General features: G+C 45.2%; 1 protein-coding gene across 10 annotated transcripts in view; it reads left to right on the forward strand.

The window, feature by feature from the left end:
- Positions 1–24365, forward strand: part of LOC147031767 (CLIP-associating protein 2-like) — a 222723-nt gene that overhangs the window by 61638 nt on the left and 136720 nt on the right. For all 10 annotated transcript variants that reach the window (XM_085867107.1, XM_085867049.1, XM_085867058.1 and 7 more), the window contains exon 12: positions 18196–18357. In XM_085867107.1, the coding sequence (XP_085723233.1) occupies positions 18196–18357 (162 nt within the window). The remainder of the gene's footprint in view (positions 1–18195; positions 18358–24365) is intronic.

Here is a 24365-nt window from a genome sequence, read left to right on the forward strand (position 1 = left end):
AGTCAGCTTGTATGTTTTTTTTTGTTTGTTTGTTTTTTTTTGTTTGTTTGTTTGTTTGTCTGTAATCACGTATCGATAACTCTGCAGAGCACAGTTATCATTGGAAATTTTTGCAACTTCGCATATCAGAGTCCTATAGAGGTCCCTTTCAGCGCATAAAATTTTCAAGGTCAAAGGTCAAGGTCACTTTGTCGCAAATCAGGGGAGTCAACGAAACCCTTATTTTTTGAGTTTTGATCGGATCGTCTTCAAACTTCATGGGAATATAGTTCATGGTCTGGCGCTCAGCTGATTAATTTTTGGTGGCGATCAGCCTTGACATTCATGGTTAGCGCTGGAGGTCGAAAGTTTTTGACCCCAAGGTCAAATTTTGAAATCTTAGATACCATATCAGGTAATACCTCATATGAAAGCGCTTGATAAGTGCTTTCCAGATCTGTCAAAAGTTTGACACTATGACGTCATTTGATGACTTCATGACAAAAAAACGGATTTTTCATTAAAATTTTATTTCCTCAGTTCTCATCAAAATCTCTTTATTTCATGTACAACGGTCCTGGAGAGATACCATTAACCGTACGAAAATATAAAGGTCATGGTCACAAAAAGGTCAAGCATCAAGGTCGACGAAACTCTTATTTTTTTGAGTAACTTTAATCGAATAAATAAGTCACTCATGTTCACATTTTGGCAAGATACTGGTCACCCTGGGGGTGACATTGGTTTTTATTATCATTATTATTATTATTATTATTATTATTATTATTATTATTTTTATTACCTTCGCAAACTTCGTTTGACGAAGGTATTGTATTGACCCCTGTGTATTTATTTCTTGGTAAATATGTGTGCGGACAACATTGCGCAAAAACTGCTAGACCAATTTGCATGAAATTTTCAGAGATGATGTGCAGTTACTCAAGGACGCCAGGCGAAGCTTTTGGGAGCAATCGGATTAAAGCTCAAGGTCACGGTCACGAAAAGGTCAGAATCGTTTTTTTCGTCATAACGCGGTCAATTTTTATCCGAACGAGATAAAACCAACACCAAAATGTTCATTACTCAATTCTACATTCTCGGCTATGCCACATGAAAGTGTGGCGTAATTACCTTACGTAGCGGTTGGGGGTCAAAGGTCAAGGGGGTCACCACAAAGCATTTTTCATTGGGCAGCGTCGTGGACAACATTACGCAAAAACCACTTAGCAGATTGTCATGAAATTTTGTGGACTTGTTTGACATCATGAGAGGACAAATCGATTAGATTTTGGGAGCGATCGGATCAAAGGTCAAGGTCAAGGTCACAAAAAGGTCAAAATCGTTTTTTTGCGATTAAAGTGTCAATTTTGAGAGACTTCCGGTTCCGGTTTTGAGCGGCAAGAGGTCTCCTTCGGGGCTCCCTGCTGACTTTCTCAAAGTTAAGTTCCGGTTGTTATTTGTCCCGTTTTAACTGTTTAATTTTCTCACCTACATGTTAATGTGTGTTCCTAGTTCGGTTTTGTTTCAAAAATCGTGCTATTTTGTGAGTATTTATGTCGACGTTCTTACCTGGTGTTTGAGGCCTAGTCCTAGGCTTGAGGCCTACCGGTTCCACTCGGTGTTCGATCGTTTTTTTTGTTTGTTTTTTTCTCCCCATTACCTTCAATTTCTATCCTCCCCATCACCTTCAATTTTCATCCTCCCCATTTTCCAAACATCCCCCATTCTCCCAACTAATCTCTTTCTTATCTCAAAAAAAAAAATAAAAAAATACCCAACAACAACAACAACAACAACACGCTCACCTTCTCCCGATTCTGCTACTTCTTCTTCCTCTTAACTTCCTCCTCGTCTTCCTCGATTTTTTTTTTTTTTACACTTCCATGACCTAATCTGTTGAACTCTCTCATACATTAATATTAACAACAAAAACGATCTTATAATGCTTCATCTTCCTCTCTCACACATGTGGTACTCTTTACTGTTTCACAATGCACTACTCTTCTGCTATTTTAACAGACTGCTCTCATTTCGACCTCTCCTTCATTCCTTGCCTAAAAAATCCAACTATTACAGCGCTTCTTCTCTCCATGCTCTGAATTCGCCTTCATTGCATCCATCAAGAATTGTGTTAAATCGCATCTCTGACCTAAAACTTTTAAAACCACAGTTTGCCATGGATGCTCGCTTTCCATCAACCATTCTTTTTCCAACTTCAGTGCCAACTCACCCCCCCTCACCCCTCACTCTCACTCTCAAAGCAACCATCCCACTCTTCTCCCCTCCAAGCCTCCCTCTCACCTCTTTCAAAAATTCCCCCTCACCTTTCTCCCACCTTTCATCCCCCTCACTCTTCCTTCTCTAAGTTGCCCCCCCTCTCATCCTCCAACCTGCCTCCCTCCACTGCCCTCTCACCTCCATCTCTTCACTCCACCTCCTCAAATCCTCAACTGCCTTCTTCCTTGTCTCTTGTCCCCCCTCTCTCCCAGCACCACAGAGCCTTTTCTCCTCCTCATTCGGCCCCCTCCCCTCGCTATTCTGCAATACCCCACACTCCTTCAGCAACCCTCCTTACCTCCCCCCCTCTTCCCTCGTCCTACCCTCCCCCGCCCCCTCCACCTCCTGCACCCAAAGCCTCCTCCCCTACCTCTTCATTAAAAGTGTGGACCTCAAATATCCGGGGCCTTCGCTCAAACCTTTCAGATCTTTCCATACAGGTTGCTACTGACAAACCAGACATTATCTGCCTAACAGAAACTTTCCTCTCCCAAGACGTGTCTGACTCCCAAGTATCTCTCCCTGGTTACTCCCTCTTACGGTATGACAGACCTGAGTCTCGTCCTGGTGGAGGTGTTGCTCTCTTCATCAAAGACTCTATTCCTCACTCTCCCTGCACTGCTCTCACTCCCCCACACCCCCAGGAATACCTCTGGCTTCGGCTTCCCCTCCACTCCCACCTCATGTTTATATGTGTACTGTACCGTCCACCGAACAGTGATGACTCCATCTACACCTCACTCTCCGAAAACATGGACCATCTTCTATCTTCTCATCCAAACTCTCTCTTCCTCTTATGTGGCGACTTCAATTGTCATCACGCTCAGTTGGCTAGGTGTGGGTACCTCTCTCACCTGCCATGGGACATCAGCAAAAAGCTTTCTGCGACTCATTGGGACTGACTCAATCGGTCAACTTCCCGACCCGGATCTCAACCAATGGTACTCCATCTCTTCTGGATCTGATTTTGACAAATTTCCCTGACAATATCTGCTGCTCTTCCTTCGCTCCAATTGGTTCTTCTGACCACGTCCTTGTTAAAGTGGACATCTCTCTGGCTGTTATCAGAGAACCACCTCACCGCCGTCGAGTCTGGCATTTCACTCAAGCCGACTGGCAGGGTCTCCGAGCAGCCATCAAACTTACAGACTGGTCTCCTATCACTACTTTCTCAAACATCAACTCATCCTGGGAATTCTTTCAAAGAAACTTGCTCTCCCTCATGCACAGATTTATCCCCTCTCGTGTTCAGTTGTCTTACCCTTCCTCCCGCCCTTGGTTTACTGAAGCTTGTGGCGAGGCAGTTGTCCTGAAACAACTTGCCTTTGCCTCATGGAAAGCAAACCCAACTGAGGGCAATCTCAGTTCTTTCCACAAAGCTCGGAACAAGTGTGTATCTACCCTCAGGAGAGCCAGAAAACAACATCTTTCTCATCTCAAGTCTGAACTCTCAAACTTCTCTCCCTCCTCAAAATCCTGGTGGCGTTTAATCAAATCTGTTTCTGGTGTATGTTCCCCCTCCATCCCCTCCCTTACCTCAAATGGCCGCACTGCTGATTCCACACGTGATAAAGCTGAATGTCTAAACTCGGTGTTTGCAGCTAAATCTTGTGTCCCTAACCCATCACTATCTCTACCCACTTTACCCAGTCGCACCCAACTGTCCCTGGACTCTGTATCCTTTTCTCCTGACAAGGTGGAGAGCTTGCTTTCAAACCTCGAGTCAGATTCTGCAACCGGTCCAGACGGCATCAGCCCACGTGTCCTCAAAGCCTGCTCTTCTGCTCTTGCTCACCCTCTCTCTGTTCTATTCACCCTCTCATTTTCCCAAGGTCATCTGCCATCTGCTTGGAAATCTGCTAACATCACTGCCCTGCATAAAAAAGGTGCAAAAACAGATCCCTGTAACTACAGACCAATCAGCCTTCTCCCAATCATCAGCAAGGTTATGGAATCCATCATCGCTTCAGACATGAAATCCTTCCTCTTCTCCAATGGCTTGATTTCCAATCATCAATTTGGTTTCAGACCAGGTCACTCTACCCTGGATATGCTGCTACTGCTCTCCCATCAATGGATGGAGGTCCTCAATGCCAGACAGGAAATCCGAGCCGTATCCCTGGACATATCACGTGCTTTTGACACAGTCTGGCACCCTGCCCTACTCACCAAACTCTCTTCCCATGGTATTCAAGGCCATCTCCACTCATGGCTCGCAGACTTCCTCTCCTGTCGCAGTCAACGTGTGGCCCTAAATGGAGTTCTTTCATCCCCTCTTCCTGTGCAGGCTGGAGTTCCTCAAGGTAGCGTTCTGGGCCCTGTTCTTTTTCTGGTTTTCATCAATGATCTCTCGGACTCTCTGGAAAATCCTCTATTTCTCTTTGCCGATGACTCCACCCTCTGCCGTACCATCTGTCATCCCTCAGACCGGCAAGCAGCAGCTTCTTCGCTCACTGCAGATCTGGATAAAATCACAAACTGGTCCAACACGTGGAACATGTCTTTCAATCCAGACAAATCTCACACTCTCACTATGTCTCTTCGAAAGGACCGTTTACAAAACCCCCATCCACTTTCTCAACAATCCTCTGGAAGAAGTCTTTTCTTTCAAGCTTCTGGGTCTCACTATCTGCCATGACCTTTCCTGGGAAAGTCACATTTCCAACCTTGCCTCAAAAGCCAGTCGCCGACTGGGAATCCTCCGTCGTGCAAAGTCCTTCCTCGGCCCTCTTGAGCTCCTGACTACTTACAAAGCTTTTGTCCGTAGCCTGATGGAGTACTGCTCTCCCCTCTGGGCTGGTGCTCCTGCCTCCCACCTTTCTCGGCTTCACGCTGTCGAAACCAGGGCATTTAAGATCATCGGCATCTCCCGCAATGAAGCTGAGTCTTTGGGCCTCTCACTCAATCACCGCAGGTTGGTCGGTGGTCTTTCTGTCTTCTACCGACTCCTCTCCAGCCTTGCCCCCCCTGCTCTCTCTGCGATTTGTCCCAACCACATTTCCACAGGGTGCTCAAGGTCCGCCAACAACCCCCTTCTGGTAAAACTACCAAAATCACGAATCACTGCTCATCTTCACTCTTTCATTCCTCTTTTTTCCCGCCTTTGGAATAAACTTCCTCACTCTATTCTTTCCCATTCTTCCCTCCAGGCTTTCAAAACAGCTGTTCACCACCACCTCTTATCTTCCCCCATCCAAATCCTCGATCTTTTCTACCCCCGATAATCCACCCAAGCCCACTTCCTTCAATTCCCCTGCTTTCCTTCCTGAAAGTCCCTGTAATGTCCATCTTCTCTTCGCCATGTTCCCGTCCCATCCCCATCCCTCTCCCTTCCACAGTTCACCTAATGTGTCTGTTCCCCACTGTTTTGTCCCTTCCACTCCCGCCCCTCTTGTCTCATGCCTCCTTGCTGTGAGTTGTGTGTTAGCTCTCATACGAGCCTCGACCAAGGTATACAAAAAAAAAAAAAAAAAAAAAAAAAAAAATTTGTTCCGATTTACATCAAATTAAGTCCAAAATGTTCAGTATTCAAATCCCGATCTACTGATATAGCGCATGGTATAGTGTTTGCAACCCTAGTTAGTCTGTGGAAGTCAGAGGTCAAGGGGGTCACCAAAATGGAGTTTTTGATTGGGAAGCGTTGTGGACAACATTACACAAAAACCACTTCACAGATTGTCATGAAATTTTGTGGATGTGTTTGGCATCACGAGACGACAAATTGATTAGATTTTGGGAGCGATTGGATCAAAGGTTAAGGTCAAGGTCACAAAAAGGTCAAAATCGTTTTTTCGCGATTAAATTGTCAATTTTGTTTTGATTTACAGCAAATTAACTCCAAAATGTTCAAAATTAAATTCCCCATCCTCTAATATGACACATGGTATAGTACTTTTGTCACCCAAGGCAGCGGTTGGGGGTCAAAGGTCAAGGGGGTCACACAATTCACATTTATATCGGAAAGCGTTGTGGACAACTTAACGAAAAAAAAAAAAAAAACACAGAGAGGCTTTAATTGTTTTGGATTTGTTTGGCATCATGAAAGGACAAATCCATTAGATTTTGGGAGTGATCGGATCAAAGGTCAAGGTCACAAAAAGGTCAACATCGTTTTTTTCATGATGAAAACGGTTAATGTTTCCGATTTACACCAAATTAACTCCAAATTGTTCAGTGTTCAATTCCCCATCTTCTGAAATGACACAAGGTATAGTACTATTGTCACCCTAGGTAGTGGTTGTGGGTCAAAGGTCATGGGGGTCATGAAATGCATATTTGTATTGAGTTGCGTTGTGGACAACTTAATACAAAGGTAATAACTAGAATATATCTCTGTCTCTAAACTGTGTGTCTGTTGATGCAACAAGGGCCAGAAGGGCCCTACCAAACTTAGTTACTAAGTAAAATACAACAAATTTTCATTAAGGAGACTTGGTATAGTTTGATATGCACATAGCTTCGCTCATGGTTTAGTAAAAGTTTTACTTTCTTGTTTAATTAGACGCCAATTAAAATGACGTTTTTGTCCTCGCTCGGATTTGAAAACATGATCTACTTGATCCAGGTCGTGTCTGCATGGTCAGTGACATTCGACCGAATCCGACCCTACATGCTACAGAGTTCAGCACTCGGGACAACGAATCACCTAAAATTGTCATAATCGTAATAGTTCTAAAAACAAAATCCTTTCACAAAATCCGGATCATGGACTTTAAATTTGCGAAATTCCCGAGCAGATTTAGTGGAATTTTAGTTCCTCATTTCACTCTCATGCCATGTTCAAACTAGTGGCTGCGGCGAAGGTATGCGCTCTATGAGTGCCCGTTCTAGTTAGGGTACCCTGTGAGTACAGGGTACCCTATTGTTTTTCTTCTGTTTATTATTATTACGCATTACTATTATTATTTTTCCGCCGGCATTTTGCACCCTTTTTCGCTTTAAAAATCATTTTCTCTGGGACACTAAGTCCGATCGACAGGAAATTTTCACCATAGTATGTATCTTTTTGATAGCACAATCACGTTATAATTATGACGTCATTGGTCACGTGGTACGGTCGCCATCTTGAAAAAAGCGATAAACTTTGGACATCTGTATCCCGGAAACCGTGCAATGGAAAAATTTTTCGTTTGATACATTTTACTAAGCTCCCTATGGGTAGGGGAACACGTGTGATTTTTCGTGACGTCATAGATGAAGCGATATACCGGTGAAAATTCGTCAAGTAGAACGCTGTATAGGAAAATTCTGAAAAATTTTGAGCATCATCTCCGCCTAAAATCACCGACGAAAATGTTTTTCTTGACGTCATCGATGACGTATTTCGGCCGCCATCTTGTTTTTTAGTGTTTTTTTTTTTTTTTAAATCTTCTTCTCCAGAACGGCTGTGCAGATTGAGGCGAAACTTTACAGGCACATTCCCCCTGAGGTCCTCTTTCAAGTTTGTTAATTTGTTGTTGATACGTCACATGGTTTGGTGGCCATCTTGAAAAAACCCTAAAACCCTAAAACCTTCAAACATCTTCTTCTCCAGAAGCGCTAGTCCAATGAAGGTGAGATTTCAGAACTACATTCGTGACATGTATGCGATGCAAGTTTGTTAATTTCGAAGTGATAGGTCACATGGTTTGGCCGCCATGTTGGATTTAAGAAAAATATTAAATAATGTTTTCTCTGGAATTTCATAAGCCATCGAAGCGAAAATTTGCAAGTGCCTTCGTCCCTCAACTCTGCATACATGGTAAAAATTTTTTTACCTCAGAAGTCACAAGGTTTGGCGGCCATCTTGGATAGAAAAATAGACCTTATCCGATTTAGATGAAACTTCACACACTTGTTCGGGTCGACGATGGAAAGCAGAATTTAAATTTATGATATCATAGGTCACAAGGTTCGGCAGCCATCTTGGATTGAAAATGAATAAATTTTAAAAATCTTCTTCTACAGAAGGGCAAGACAGATTAAGACGAAACTTCACACATATATTCCCCATGAGGTCCTTTCTCAAGTTTGTTAATTTCTTCTTGATCGGTCACATGGTTTGGCGGCCATCTTGAAAAAACCCTAAAACCTTCAAACATCTTCTTCTCCAGAAGCGCTGGTCCGAGGAAGGGGAGATTTCAGAACTATATTCGGGACAGGTAGGCGATATAAGTTTGTTAATTTTGAATTGATAAGTCACACGGTTTGGCCGCCATGTTGGATATAAGAAAAATATTAAATAATGTTTTCTCTGGAACCGCTTAACCTAACAAATCGAAATTTGCAATTATAATCTACCAACGTGTGTGCACGTGTGGTAAAAATTATGACGTCACACGTCACATGGTTTGGCGGCCATCTTGGATAGAAAAACGCACCTTTACTGATTTACACGAAACTTCACAAACGTGTTCCAATACCAAGTTGGATGCAGAATATAAATTTGTGATGTCATAGGTCACATGGTTCGTCAGCCATCTTGGATTGAAAAATAATATCTTTAAACGTCTTTTTCTCTGAAACCACTGAACAGATCCAGGCAAAACTCCACCACTATGACCGCCTCTCCATGACGAATAAAAAGTTCTCACCCCCTTTTGAGGTACGACGCAACGTTTGGCAGCCATAGTGGATTGAAGGAAAAATATTAATTAATGTTTACTCTGGAAATACTGCATCAATAAAGGTGAAACATCACCTTTATGGTGGAACATTCATGCGGAATGAGGGTTTGAAATTTCAACGGGATCGGGCCCAGGGTTTGGCAGCCATGTTGGTTTTAAGAAAAATATTAAATAATGTTTTCTCTGGAACTGCTTAACCTAGCGAAGCGAAAATTTGCGCTTATCGTCTACGTTCGTGTTTGCACATGTGGTGAAAATTATGACGTCATAAGTCACATGGTTTGGCCGCCATCTTGGATTGAAGGATAAATATTAATTAATGTTTACTCTGGAACCACTGCTTCTATATATACGAAACTTCACATTTGTAATTTAGCTGACATGCGAAACAAACGTTTAAAATTTCAACCTGAGCGGTCATGCGGTTTGGCAGCCAGAATTATTTAATTATTTGAATCTGTTCGCCAGTAATAAGGAAATTGAACGCTTTGTGCTGCCCGGTTCGTAACTCGTCTGTTCCGCGCCGTCTCGAAGCAGGCCTGTGTTTGTATCACCATTAAATAATGTTTTCTCTGGCACCGCTTATCCGATAAATGCGAAACTTTGCGACTATGATTTAAGTCTCATGTTGTATCAGTTGTGTCAAAGGCGGACGGACTGGGTACCCGGTCATCACTGCCAGCAGTTATAAAGTGGCAGTTCTAGTTATTATTATTATCATCCATATATTAATACTGAAGGACCAATTTTGTGCTCCTCTTAGCGGTTGCGTCACGTTTTTCTCGGTACTGTGACCTGGACTGAAAGAAACTTCGTACCTGTAAGAGTGCATCGCACATAGTGGCAATAGTCAACCTTCAACTCTGAAGCAGAATAAACACTTTTCGTTTTACATTCGTTTACATGGCGACGTGTGACGTCACCGCTGAGAGGCGTAAGGACGTCATGACATCATCGGTCATTCACTGACGTTATTACATCTGTCGTCGACAGAGCATCACCGCTGAGAGGTGTAATTCCACTCCTCAAAAATAGCGTCTGAAATGTAAAACCCTCTTCTGCACAAGCTGACTACCTCAAAATGTGAATTTGACACAAAAAATGTAACAAGAAACATTGTATCTATAAATTAAAACTGAAGGACCGATTTTGTGTTCCTCCTCGTGGTCACGTCACGTATTTCTCGGTACTGTGACCTGAGAAGTTTTGACACGGTGTTTGTATGTAAAAGTAGACACGTGCACAAATCAGGGGACTTCTTCACAAGGAGTAGTGTACAAAGACGTTTTGTAGGCCTCATTAGGTAAGGCCATGGAGTACATCGACTGGGATCCGGCTCTTACAAGAGCCGCCACTGGTTGTCGTATTAGGCTCGCTCATGGAATGGAATCCGTCTGTGACGGTGTTTCGGCTAGTCTATAAATTGTTACGAATTTGGAATTCAATTGCACACAACATACAGGTTCCCTTAGTCAGCTATGTCGATAAGTGCATGTTCCCTAGATTGCTCACCTTCCATTGTTTAAATGTTTTGAAATCGATTAGATGCACTGCGGATCGATTTAATAGTTCGGGAGCGAACAATGGTGACGTCCCTCCCCCTCTTCTGCGAAGAGGAAGAAGAACCCTGCGGTGACATCAACAACTCCCTCCCACCCGTGGTTGAGCGGAGGGTGGATCACGAGGGCATGAGTCATGCCGGGTGTGGGGGAGGGGTGCAAAGGATAAAGAGGACATATTTTCTTTGTTCAAAAAGAGTCCCGTGGGAGTCCCGTGGTAGGGCTGAGTTCGTGAAAGTCCTGTGAAAAGAGTTCGTGGGAGTCCCGTGATTGGGCTGAGTTCATGGGAGTCCTGTTCTGAGTCCCGTGGGCAGAGTTCGTGTGCTGAGTCCCGTGGGAGGAGTAAGCTTTTTTTGCTTCGGAGAGAGCAGTCGTTCAGCCATCGGGTCCTGCTTCGCTTGCTTGGCTTGAGGCCAAGCTTCGGAAGCTTCGGAAGCTTTTTGCTTCGGCTGGCTCAGTGAGCTTCGGCTGCTGCTTTGTTTTGGAAGGACCTTGAGCCGGTTGTTCGGCTCGAGCTGCGAGTGGAGGCTTCTTCCTCTTCTTCCTCTTCCTCTTGGTTCGTGGAGCTTTTCGTTCTCCATTTTGTTTCCGGCTTGGTGCGACGCCTCGGCCTCTTCTTGGAGTTGTTTCCTCGGGGAAGCGACGCATCGACAGGAAGGATCGGCGCCTCATCTCACCGGCATGTGTTGAGAAGTGCACCAGGATTCGTGGGAGCTCGGGAAGGAACGCGGCTCACGGCGATTTGGATCCAGCTCGCTCTCGCTGGAGCCCGGGTCCAGACAAGTTGAAGACCACACGAGGTGGAAAGGTTCGATTCAAGCTCTGAGTTCCAGCTGACCTGTCCTCCGAGCTGGAGCTCGTGATTAAAGGCCTCAGCCACCGTTTCTTGTGTGTGTGTGTGTGTGTGTGTGTGTGTGTGTGTGTGTGTGTGTGTGTGTGTGTGTGTGTGTGTGTGTACGTGTGTCCGTGGGCCCGTCTAATAAGTAGGAACTGCTGTTAAGTGTAAATGACTGTACATAATAAGTAGACGGTTGTAGTTCTTTTGTCGTCTTTTTGTTGCTTGTAGAATTGCATATGTGTTTTGCCTTATTTAATTGCGTACGTGTTTCATTATACTAAATGTCCTTGTGTGAATGTAAACCTGCTCGTTGCGTCCATTACCTCATTGACTGAACATTTCGTGTGTTGGGAGTTAGAAAGCCGTTGGTTTGCCGTAATAGGGGGACATTTGGACCGACGGTTCTCGGCGATCACGCTGCTCGGAATCTCGCACGGACAAGCTCGCCTCGGCGGTTTGTTCCGTACGAGATCCGTCGAGGGTGGAATACCCCGGGAGTTGGATCACGTGGGTATTTAGGTAAATGAAAGATTGGCAATCGACCCTACCCCACGTGATCTGCCGATTGGCGTATTTCGGTTCTTCTACAAGGACCGGGCGGCGATCTATATTCCGGGCGATCGATCGGGCCGACTCGACTTGCGGCTCGGTTCAGAGCGGTCGGTTCGCGGCTGACCCCCGGCCAGTAACAATTGGTGTCAGGAGTGGGATTCGGCCCCCTCCGCCTCCGTAGCAAAATTCACGGAGTCGGATCAGGGGTATACGGAGCAAACCCCCCCTCCCCCCTTCCCCCCCGTGTCCCCAAATTACGAGCGTCATAAATTTTATTCCCAGCACGTAAAATGTTCAGCCAAGGCGAGCAGGGGCAGGAGGGATTAGGAATGGATTTGGAAATGTTAGAATCCATGGTCCAGGACGCCATCGCCATATGGGTTGGACCCGTACCAGAAGGTTGGGAAATACGGCGATGCAACAATGTACCTGGTTCTCCATCTTATTATTATTATAACCGCACCACGATTAGTAGTCAGTGGGAGCGGCCTGTGCAGGAACTTTTCCGGCAAACAAACTCAGTCGCAAGATGGCGGCGCGGCCGCACCTCAGCGCGGCACGAGGCGTGAGCGGGCTGCTATAACTAGCGCAACGAGCAGCACGGCACAGCGGGGGAAGCGCTCCCGCCCACCGGTTCAAACCATGGCAGGCGAGGCAGGGCGACAGCAGTACATTGCAAACTGAATTGGCCGAGGCACAGGAACGAATTCGGGGGTTGGAAAAGGACTTTGCCAATGCAGACTGGGTTCATAAGGATTATGTGCACACTGAAGCACAACGATTGGCCGATGCACAGGAACAAGTTCAGGAGCTGAAAGAGGATCGCCTGGAATACCTAAATAAATACAGGAGGGAAATGGATGAAATGAGTAAGAAAGAATGTGAAAGAGGTGTAGAGATAAAAAACGAATTAGAAAGGAAAGCTTCTGAGATACTGAAACACCAAAACAAAGAGATAGGATTAAAAAATGAACTGAGGACGTTGAAAGAAAGAACGACAGCAGAGAATGAAACGTTAAGGAACCACACTGTACAGATCGAACAGTTAGAAGCCAAAGCAAGGTTGGAGTGTGTGGAGATGAGGACGGAATTAGAAAGGAAAGCTTCTGAGATACTGAAACACCAAAACAAAGAGACGGAATTACAAAACGAGTTGAGGATGGTGAGAAGAAAGAACGAAAACGGAGAATGAAACGTTAAGGAACCACACTGTACAGATCGAACAGCTGGAAGCGAAGGCCAGATTACAGAATGAGATGCAGGAAAGAGTAATGGAAGAACGAATGAGACAGGAGAAAGAAATCAGTCAATTGAAGGAAATAACGAGATTGCAGAATGAGGAACAAGAGAGACAGTGGAATAGAAAACAAAAAGAGTATGAATTTGAAACTGAATGACAGAAGGAAAAAAATAGGTTGGAGTACGAGGAGAAAGTGAAGGAGCAAGGAATGAGGCAGGAAGGAGAAATCAGTCAATTGAAGGAAACAACGAGATTGGAGAAGGAAGAACGAGAGAAACAGTGGAATAGAAAACAAAAAGAACATGAATTTGAGGTTGACCAATTGAAAGAAGAGGCGAGGCGGGAGTGCGAGGAGATAGAGAACGAACAACGAATGAAACGGGAAAAAGAACTAAGCCAATTGAAAGAAACGAGATTGGAGAAGGAAGAACGAGAGGAACAGTGGGAAAGGAAACAAAAACAATATGAGTTTGAAATTAATCAACTCGAGGAGAGAGCAAAATTGGAGTCCACAGAGATGGAAAAACTCCGGAAAGATAACGAACAGTTAATGGGGCTCAGAGAGGAAGAACGACTCGGATGGGAAGGAAAATGGAGCCAGAAAGAAACAGAAACTAATAGACACGCAGAGACAACAGAAATAAAATGTACAGAGACACGGGAGATAAAGGGTGAATTGGACGGGGTTAAAGACGGACACACACACACACACACACACACACACACACACACACACACACACACACACACACACACACACACACACACACACACACACACACACGAAGCGAGGCTTAATGGGGGTGAGCTGGTGGACTGTCTCGTGACCCGGTGCGAGCAGCCGGATAGCCTCCTTATGGAACGGAGGGAGACGCTATGCTCCCTAGAAGCGAATCACGACCAGGTGACTTCAGTCGTGCTGAGCGAATTAGAGGGGGCGAGTGCTGTTGACGGGTGCACACGGAGCTTGGGGGGTATAGAGGCCCTGGGAGCCCTTGTGGTGACACGATTCCCCAGTGTGATTGGCCCAGTGTGTGTGGTGAAAGGTGTGAGTGCAGCGGGCGTGTTGAAACGTGCACCGCGTGTGGAAGAGACCCTGTGTGTGAGTGGTGTGGTCACGAGTGTGCCGGGGTGTGTGCTTCCCAGCACTCCGTGTGTGGAAGAAGCACCACGTGTGGAAGGAATGACGTGTGTGCGTGAAACCCCCTCTGCGAGTGGAAGCCCGTTTATGAGTGAAGTACCGTGTATGAGTGGAACCACGTGTGCGAGGGAAACGGCACGTGTGAGTGAAACGGCACGAGTGAGTGAAGCACGGTATGTGAGAGAGACAGCGTGTGTGAGAGCGTTGTATGTGAGGGAGATGACAGTCTGTATGCGGGAGAACGCAACCGCATCCCTGTGTCCGAGTGCCATGGTGGAATGTGTGAGCGTTGTGGCACGCAGGAGTGTGTGCGTTGAACGGCGACGACGACGGGACCAGATGAAGGACAAGGGCCGAGTAGCGGCCGCAGCTATTTTGAGCTCCGTGCCGGGTTTGCACAGCAGCGAGCACGGGGTCCGTGCTGTGCTACGCACAAGGCCGTCACATGTGCGGCTGCGCAGGTGAAACCCAGTCTGGAAACGCCAGCGGTGGATGTTAGCCGATCCCGCAGACGGACAGAAGCTCGGCTGGATTCGGAATTTGGACCGAATGGGTTCTCCAGGCGGGCATGTGTGTAAAGCTCCGACGAGCAGAGCACATGTGTTCGCGTGGGGAACCCCTCAAAACGCGAGGTTTGCTTTGGATGCGCAGAGTGACGTCGTGGCTGCACGGAGGTTGAAATCCGGCAGAAGGGAATTCCTGCCAGATGCTACCGTCCAAGAGGGACGAGGTGCGCGGGGTGCAAGCAGCTGCCATGACGTCATGGAAAAAGAGCGCGGCTGTGAATTGCCGCACTGGTGGTGCGCATTATGAAAAAAAAAAAGTTGAGAAAAGCAAGCCTCGCTTCAGGTGAACAGGATTTCCAGGCAAGGGGTGGAAGACCCCCTTGTTTGGGGGCACAGGAAGTACTAGTTAGGGGGATGGGACAGCGATAGTTAGACCGGCTTCATTGGGGACATGGGTTGTACCTCATGGAGCCCGTGGAATGGATTAGTTAGAGGGATTTCAGTTTAGATTTAGGAAATGGGAATTGTTGGATTTTTGGAGACACGGACAGACTGGAAATGTGTAGTGGAGACGTAGCTTAGCTTCGTAGAGTAAATGGAACGTGCATGAGTTTTAAGGGATGACGAGGGAGCACCAGTTAGTCAGGGGATTTAGTTAGAAGGATGGCAGTGTGGAATGTTGGTGTGAGTTGCGAAATGGAAAGTGTGTGGGACAGTGGGCCCAAGTGTGTGAGTGGAGCGAATGTGGTATGCATGGTGCGAATGACTGGTTGGGGGGAGGAGTAATTCCCACCCAAGAGACCCCAGGATTCAGTTTAATGTTTAGTTAGTGGATATTAAATTTACTAAAAGGAGGTCGTTTTGTTGTTGGTGTCGAGAGAAAGCACGAAACTCGTTTGGAGGGGTGCAAGAGTTCATGGACCGGCTGGGAGCGTGGCTGTGGAAAGTTGAGTATTTGTTTAGTGGGCACCCCAGGCACTGGACTAGTCGGCCAGAGTAGGCCAAGGGCCCAAGAGGGGCCGCGATAGTGTCGTGGGCACGGGCGACCCGTCGGCGGTTTGTTCCGTACGAGATCCGTCGAGGGTGGAATACCCCGGTAATTGCATCACATGGGTATTTAGGTAAATTGAAGATTGGCAATCGACCCTACCCCACGTGATCTGCCGATTGGCGTATTTCGGCTCTTGTACAAGGACCCGTCGCTCGGAGTTATCCGGGCGGCGATCTATATTCCGGGCGATCGGTCGGGCCGACTCGACTTGCGGCTCCGTTCAGAGCAGTCGGTTGGCGGCCGACCCCCGGCCAGTAACAATATTAATACTGAAGGACCAATTTTGTGCTCCTCCTAGCGGTCGCGTCACGTTTTTCTCGGTACTGTGGCCTGAGAAGTTTTGACACGGTGTACGTCAAAGTAGACACGTGCACAAATCAGGGGACTTCTTCACAAGGTGTAGTGTACACCAAAAATGTCGTGTACAAGGACGTTTTGTAGGCCTCATTAGGTAAGGCCATGGAGTACATCAACTGGGATCCGGCTCTTTCAAGAGCCGCCACTGGTTGTCATATTGGGCTCATGGAACGGAATCCGTCTGTGATGGGGTTTCGGCAAGTTATTATTAAACTCCAACAAGCATAATCAAGAAAAGGGAGAGGTCAGGTTTTTTTTGGTTGTTGTTGTTGTTGTTGTTGTTGTTGTTGTTGTTGTTGTTATTGTTGTTGTATCGCCTCAGACAGTTCTCACAAACAGGCCCGCAGCACGTAGATAGCTGATCAATCTCCTGGGAGCAACCCAGAGATCACCCACATCATAAAGGGTGTATCCCCGCCTTCACGAACAACTTCACGAGAGAAAGAGAATCATAACTAGAACCAGTACATGAGGACCAATTGGCACTCTGATCATGGCTGTGCTGCACTGATGAATCCTGGGCATCAGGCATGATTTGGCCCCCGACTTACATTCGGGGGTACAACCACCCTGACCGATAGTTCCTTTTTTGTTTTGATGGTTTTTGTTGCTGTTTATTTTTTTTTTATGGTGATGTGGCAATTATCTTTTCACATGAAATTATTTATAGATTGAGTGCTGGGCTTAAAAATATATTACACAATATCTTTTTCAGCTGGGTGAGTGTCGAGAGAATATGAAAAACATTGTTGGGCACAAGTTTATAATGTTTCTTCCTTTTTCTGCAGTTTTTGGACTTAGACGATTGCTCGGAGAAGCATTTATGAAATGTTCTTGGATCACCTTTGTAAATGAAATGATGTGGTACAAATTTCCATTTTCCAGAAATTATTGCTGCTTGCCTTGCCAGGCAACCCTTCTGTTGATTTATACATGTGAAAAATACCTGCTTTACATTGTTGGTCTCCCTCTCCCTCTCCCTCTCCCTCTCCCTCCCCCTCCCCCTCCCCCTCCCCCTCCCTCCTTCTCTCTCCCTCCCCTCCCTCCTCTCTCTCTCCCTCCCTCTCTCTCCCTCCCTCTCTCTCCCTCCCTCTCTCTCCCTCCCTCTCTCTCCCTCCCTCTCTCTCCCTCCCTCTCTCTCCCTCCCTCTCTCCCTGTTAGAGGGTTGTTTATGCAAGAGTAAGGGAGGGTATGGCAGTGGGGCAACTCTTGGACATGGGCAAGGGGAGGAATGAACAAGAAAAGAGGGGAGGAAAGGAAAAACTGAAACCTGCAAGGAAAAGGTTTGGGTTGGGAAGGGTTAATGGGGGAAGAGAAGATAATGGGTAGAGCTGTGTGATGACATGAGGTGGTTGTGCACCACCTGCATTTGAATCTCTTGGAGGGAAAAGTGGGGATAGCACAGCCTTTGGAAGTTGGTTCCACTTGCAGAATAAGCAAGGAACAAAATATCAGTCTGGATTTTGGAGGTTTACCAAGGAGGGGGTTACTGGAAGAACACTTTCATCCTGAAGTTGGGGAGGGTCAAATGGCTGAGAGAGTTGAGTTGGTGGATGTTAAAGGTTGCACTATGTCCTTTGCAGATAATAGGTGAGCTATTGCCGGCACCCTGAACAAATTACAAATTCCTGCCTTAACTTATGTTGAGAAGGCAATGGCAGATTACGCAATATAAGTTATATAACCCTTGCCAAGAACCTGCTTTGACAGCACTGATGCTCTGTAACAGAGTATGGTACATCAGAATCATTACATCACATGCATGGTGTGATTGTCTCAAGCCCAATAGGCTGCATTTGGCTAGCTTTGCCCATAGGCTGCATTTTGATTCTTAATACCCCTCAACCCTGAAGGTTTGGAGATTACAAACTGCTTATGTCGTATGGATGATGTGGTGGATTTTTATGTTCAATTTTCATTTCATGTACAAATATATATATATATATATATATATATATATATATATATATATATATATATATATATATATATATATATATATATATATATATATCATGCACACATCTGCATACAGCTCTTGTATAGCAATATATAATCGTTGTTTTGTGTCCCAAATACGATCTCATCAGAATCTGGAAGTCCCCGCAAGTCTGCACCCACGCCAGGTGTCATGCAGCGCTCCCGCAGTGATGTGGATGTTGGTGCAGCCTCCAGTGCCAAAGCTCGTGTTTCAGATTTTCCAGATGGTCCTACTTCTCCAGCCAAAAGTTCAGGCTCCCACTCAAACTTGAGTGAGTATTGTGTGGTCTCTAAACTCTATGTTTCGCCAAGAGATATAATTTGGTTTTTCTTCATTTACTTTGTGCTTAAATCCCCAAAGCGTAAATGTTTAAATGCATGTTTAAATCGAAATCTCGGCGACTTAGGTCGACTATAACACTGATTATAATAAATCTGATTATGGTAATAACAACCAGAGCAAGAGGATGAAGGTGGGGAGGGAGGGAGTGAAATATTATTAAAGCATTTGTTTGCACAACATAATAATATATGTCTTATGTGCCTCTTCAATATAACAAATATGCAATATTCATGGTATCCTAAACTATAATGATTGATTTAAATACTAAAGCATTATTACGTACAATATGTCCGCTTGATGTAATAAAGGTGAAATGCCGTACTGTTGTCAATGGCATTCATTCACATGGTTCATCACAATGATTATTGAAGGGTTGTTTTGTTGGCTGGTAATATTACACTTTCTCCATATTTATGATCATACAAAGCCTATCTGGACTGACAGGATAGCCTAGAGGTGTGTGCATTCACCTTTGAGTTGTCTATCCCAATTTTGAATCTTAACCCAGCTATAAACTGCCATTATGGTGTTTACCAGGCACAGCGAGACATCAATATGTGTGCCATCATCAGTATGATAGATGTTTAAGCTGGAGGACTAGTAGTCATTGGTGGACATTGAAGATCCAACGGTGTCTTTCACGAAGAGTAGGCAAGCTATCATCAGCACCCTAAACAAATTACAAATTCCTGCACATGTTAACACCGCTCATCTTTGGATGGCAACCGAAAGACTGGGTCACCACTCCAAGATGAGCGGTGTGACAACCCAGTCTTTGAACTTTCCCTTTAATATCTCGGTTGTTGGACCCGATGGTTATGGCTGTGGGATAACATTCACAGATGGAAAGCCTACCTGGGTGAAGAATTAATCAAATTTCTCTTTCATCAACCTCATTATAAGCCTGGTGTTGGCTTCACGGTTAAGGTGGCTGGCTTGTGACCTAAGTGTCCTGAGTTTGAGCCTGTCGGCTGTTGAATTAACACTAGAGGGGATTGACAGTCTGTCATCCTTCTGAGGTCGGCAAAATGAGTACCAGTGTACTGGGGTAACTGTACTCCTTGCCAATGAAACTGCCTCAGCAGCCCGATGCACCTTAACAACATGAAAGGAATGGTATTATATTATTATTCAACCTCATTATTTTGCCTATTATTGTAAAGCAGCCCCTTTAAAAATAATTCATTTATTTAACTTACAAAGTGCCTTTAAAATTTTTATCCACTTATTTATCTTTATATTTATTTGCTATTATTTATCTATAATTCCAGCAATCTCTGTGTGTGTCTGTGACTGCTGTTTCTCGACAACCACTGGCCGATCTCATTGAAACTTACCAGGTATATTGCTGGGGACCTGAGTATGTGCCTTTTAAAGGTTTGATAATTATCAGAGAAGAGGTTCCCAAGTTATGGCCATCTATTTACCAAACCAATGACAAGACACGTTGCAGCGGCCATTTATGTACCAACCCAATGACAAGACACGTTGCTGCGTAGGCGTGGCCGATGGGGAAACGGCGCCATAGTTACCATGGTGTAGGAGTGGCAATGGTCAATGGCAGTGAATGTCATGGGGAGCAAAGACAGGGAGGTAAACTTGATTTTAATTTGGATTTTAATTAACTCTGCGTGTGTAAGTATCACAGCAGTTGTTACATCAATGAAAGCGATAATTCGTGGAATGCATGTGAACGCACCACTTCCGGATCGTGATGACTTACTGTATTCTAATAATTTCTCGATTTCTTATGCGCATCTATAGATAAACACAATGCCCCAATCCAGTCGTCGTTTACGAGAGCAAAGGAACGGCCTGTGTGGTTGTTAGAAAGTTTATTTTTTTTTTTTTGTTTTTTTTTGGTTTGCACGCACGGCCACGCACGTACGGCCACGCACGCACGGGCATGCGAGAGCGAAGGAACGGCCTGTGTAGTTGTTGTTTTTGGCACGCAGTTTGAAAGTTTTTTTTTTTTTTTTTTTTTTTTTTTGCACATACGGCCACGCACGTACGGGCACGCATGTGCAGGCATGGACATATGGGCACGTACTAGTTTTAAAGAAATTTATCAAAGACTCTTCCTCTTGACAATACTGTTGTCACCTCCCCGTTTTTTGTTTATGTTTGCCTTGTGTGTACATTTGGAATGAGCTTATACAATTATTGTAAATGTCATCAAAGCAAATCTTTGTTACATTACAAAGTTCCACACCAGAGGCTCTAATGGTTGTTTCCTTGATTATCTCTAGCTTTTATCCCATTCCTCAAACACATTAATATCTATAATTTCCTTTCCTTATTTTCATTGTAATCAGTATTCATTATGAAATGATCGAACATTACATCTATATTAAATAAATAAAAGGTCAATTCAACAAGAAGAAAGCAGGAAAGCAAACACTGTGGACTTTCAATTATGAAGTACCTGCTAAGTTGAAATCAATCGTTCGAAAATTTGAATGCTAACAATTTTTAATACGTGGGTGATCTCAAAACCTTTGTCACCCCAACGACGTAATCGAAATAGTACCATTCAATTGATACTTTATTCACATCACATTCTTTTAAATAATCTCTATCCTCTTCAATGCACTTCATCCAGCGGTCAACCAACCAATCCCAGCCCCGTGATTCCTTAACAATGTGAGAAACGTGTTCGCCTCTTCAATGGATGCAAAATGTCTTTCCCTAAGCTTGGTAAATTTCCTCTCCTCGATTCACTTTTAAAATTACTCTGGTAGTTTTCATTTGCATTTGTCTTCTGCATCACCATTAATTTTACTGGGAATTTTGGTGCCATAGTTGCTGAAACTTTTTGTCACGGCCACGTCTGTGGTGCTCGGTGCCATTATTTTAATTCCTGAAATGAAGTAAATGGTGAAAAAAAACTTTATATATTTACCAGATATATCAGTAAATGAGACTGCATAGGTGTAATTTTCTCATCACGTGGACCTTTTACTTAAAAAGATGCCAACACGGTGACATATTTTTGGATGTCTCTCATCCTTTTTAAAAGTTGGAGTTATCACCTCTCCTGTAAAGCATCTGGAAATTATAACCCCCGTCCGTTTCCTTGTGTTACTTCACTGTGTATTAAAATTGGCAGGCGTTATTAAGTTGGAGATTCTCGGAAATCACATTGATGACTGATTAGATGATTATGATGATGGAGATACCAAGCAAAATTGAACGCAATAAAAGTGTCGAAATTTATTTACATGCACAACTGGATGCCGATGGACTCGAGCTATTGAGGTTGTTCGAAAACTTATCTTCACGTAAAAAAAATGGGAGGATACTGTCGTCTATCTTTCTGTATGTCTGTCAGTCACACAATTTCCTTCAAAACGGTTGTGCATAAATTCACCAATCTTGGTCGTTATGATCACCACATGGCAAGAAGGTGTGAGAGCAGTCTCATTTTGGCTCCACCACATGGGGCCTTGGGGTGGGGCCAAAAGGTCAAATATCAAAAAATGTAATTATGGGCACATTTTGTTTTTTCACATTGAAATGAGAGCGAGAGATGAACCTTCAGAGTTTAGGCTTTATTCCATTTGATTGGAGCCGCTTCTGTGGGCACACCAGGAAATACAGGTTCAGCTAGGAGTACATAAGCAGTAACGTATACATGTGCAGTTAACCATTGCAGACTAAATCCGCGTAAGCACGGAGTTCGATATAATCTCCATTCTCACCAGTCAATGAGCACCTTCAGTTAACGAGCATCAAGTGGACAGCCGATGTCAATAGCAATGCCCCGGGGACAATCACTCGTGCCGCAGAGAGACATCCCCTTATACGCGAGACGCACAACATGTGATCCCGCGTCATGTCCCTCGATTCACGTTAATTCACCACATTCTCCCCACCTTTAAAATGTAACTAGGGGCCCATCTTACACACCATGATTGCTTTAGCACTATAGGAGTATACATTTCAAGCAACGCGGACTAATAGATCTACAGAAGCATACATGCCAAGCAGTGATTATTTTGAGTTGTAGGAGCATGGAAATGAGCATCGATATATGATATAATGGGCATATAGGAGCATGAGCAGCGAGAATGCCGATAATCCCCTTTACAGATTGAGTCGTCGAGGGGGCCTTATTCGTCGACCTCTCCGGGAGTAAACGGCAGTTTCACTTGAGGGAGACTCCCGATCCTATTGGTGAGCCTCGACTTGTGCCGGGGATGACTCCTCGATCGCTCTCGGGTGGAACGCGGCAGCCCCGTCGCCTGGCGGAGTTCCTGGGGGGGAAATGTCAGAAGGAGGAGTGCCAGAAGGTGGTGTACCGGCGGGAGGAGTACCTGAGGGAGCCAGATGGCGAACCGACACAGTGGTCTCCCTGCCATCCGGGAGCCTGACATGAGCATACTCTGGATTAGTGTCAATGAGTTCGACCTCCTCCACCAGCGGTTCATACTTGCTTTGTCGTACCGGGCGTTTCATGAACACTGTACCGGGGTGGGTCAGCCAGTTGGGCACCGTTTGACCGTCAACATAACGTCGTTGGTGAGTAAACATACGTTCGTGAGGAGTGGCATTTGTGGACGTGCAGAGCAAAGAGCGTATGGAATTCAGAGCGTCAGGAAGAGTAACCTCCCATCGCTCGGGGCCCAGTCCTCTCGATTTCAGCGCCAGAGTTACGGCTTTCCAAATTACTCCATTATACCGTTCCACCTGCCCGTTTCCCTGTGGGTTGTAACCCGTCGTTCGACTAGTTGCTATGCCGTGCTCTAATAGGAATTGTTTTAGCCCGGCCGACATGAAACACGGCCCTCTGTCTGAATGTATGTACGAAGGTCTCCCAAACATAGCGAAGAGGTCAGAGAGACATTTTACGACAGTGCCCGAGGTCATATCCGAGCACGGAAACGCGAAAGGGAACCTTGAATATTCATCAACAACGGTGAATATGTATCTGTTGTCTGTTTCGGTCGGTAGGGGCCCTTTGAAGTCGATGTTTAGTCTCTCGAAGGGGGAAGTAGCCTTGATCAGTCTGCCAGAAGCCGCGCCATAGAATCTGGGTTTTAGTTCAGCACAAACAGGGCATGAAGCATTCATTTGTTTAATATCTTCAACAGAATAGGGAAGATTTTGTCTGCGTACGAAATGTGCCATCCTGGTTACCCCTGGGTGGCACAGAGACACATGGAGGTCTTGCAAAGCCTGACTGATTGTTGCCGAACTGTAGACCCGGGAGAAGGTATCTGCAGCAGGGTTTTCTTTCCCGGGCCGGTAAACAATGTCGTACCTGTAGCAAGCTAGGTCTATCCGCCATCTCATAATTTTTTCATTCTTAATTTTCCCGTTATTTTTCCCATCAAACATGAAAGCCACGGATCGTTGGTCCGTAACAAGCGTGAAGTGGTTTCCCAGTAAATAATGTCTCCATTTACGCAGCGCTTCGACGATGGCGTACGCCTCCTTCTCTATTGCCGAGTGTCTCTGCTCGCTTCTAGAGAGAGTTCTCGAGAAGAAAGCGACCGGCCGCCCAGACTGATTAAATGTAGCAGCTATGGCGTGATTTGAAGCGTCGGTCTCCACCACGAAAGGCACCGAGCTGTCGATCGATAAAACCACGGACTTACTGATATCATCCTTGAGATCGTGGAAAGCTTTTACGACAGCGGCATCTGGTGGAAAGTTTTTGCAATGCACTAGGGGATGTATTTTCTCGGAGTATTGCGAAATCCATCTTGCATAGTAAGCGAACATCCCGATCACCCGGCGCATTGTTTGCAAGTCCTGAGGTGGTGGAAGCTCACGGAGCGGGCGCAATCGCTCAGGATCAGGCTTAATTGTGCCGTCGGCTATTGTGTAGCCGAGAAGGTCAATTGACCTTGCCGAGAATACGCATTTCTCGTAGTTGAGAGTCAGATTATATTTTCCAGCAATGCTCAAGAATCTGTCCAGATTCCTATCATG

This window comes from Eptatretus burgeri, chromosome 2, assembly GCF_056783735.1.
Source record: "Eptatretus burgeri isolate ZD-2024b chromosome 2, Ebu_testis_v1, whole genome shotgun sequence".
In the NCBI taxonomy this organism is placed as follows: Eukaryota; Metazoa; Chordata; class Myxini; order Myxiniformes; family Myxinidae; genus Eptatretus; species Eptatretus burgeri.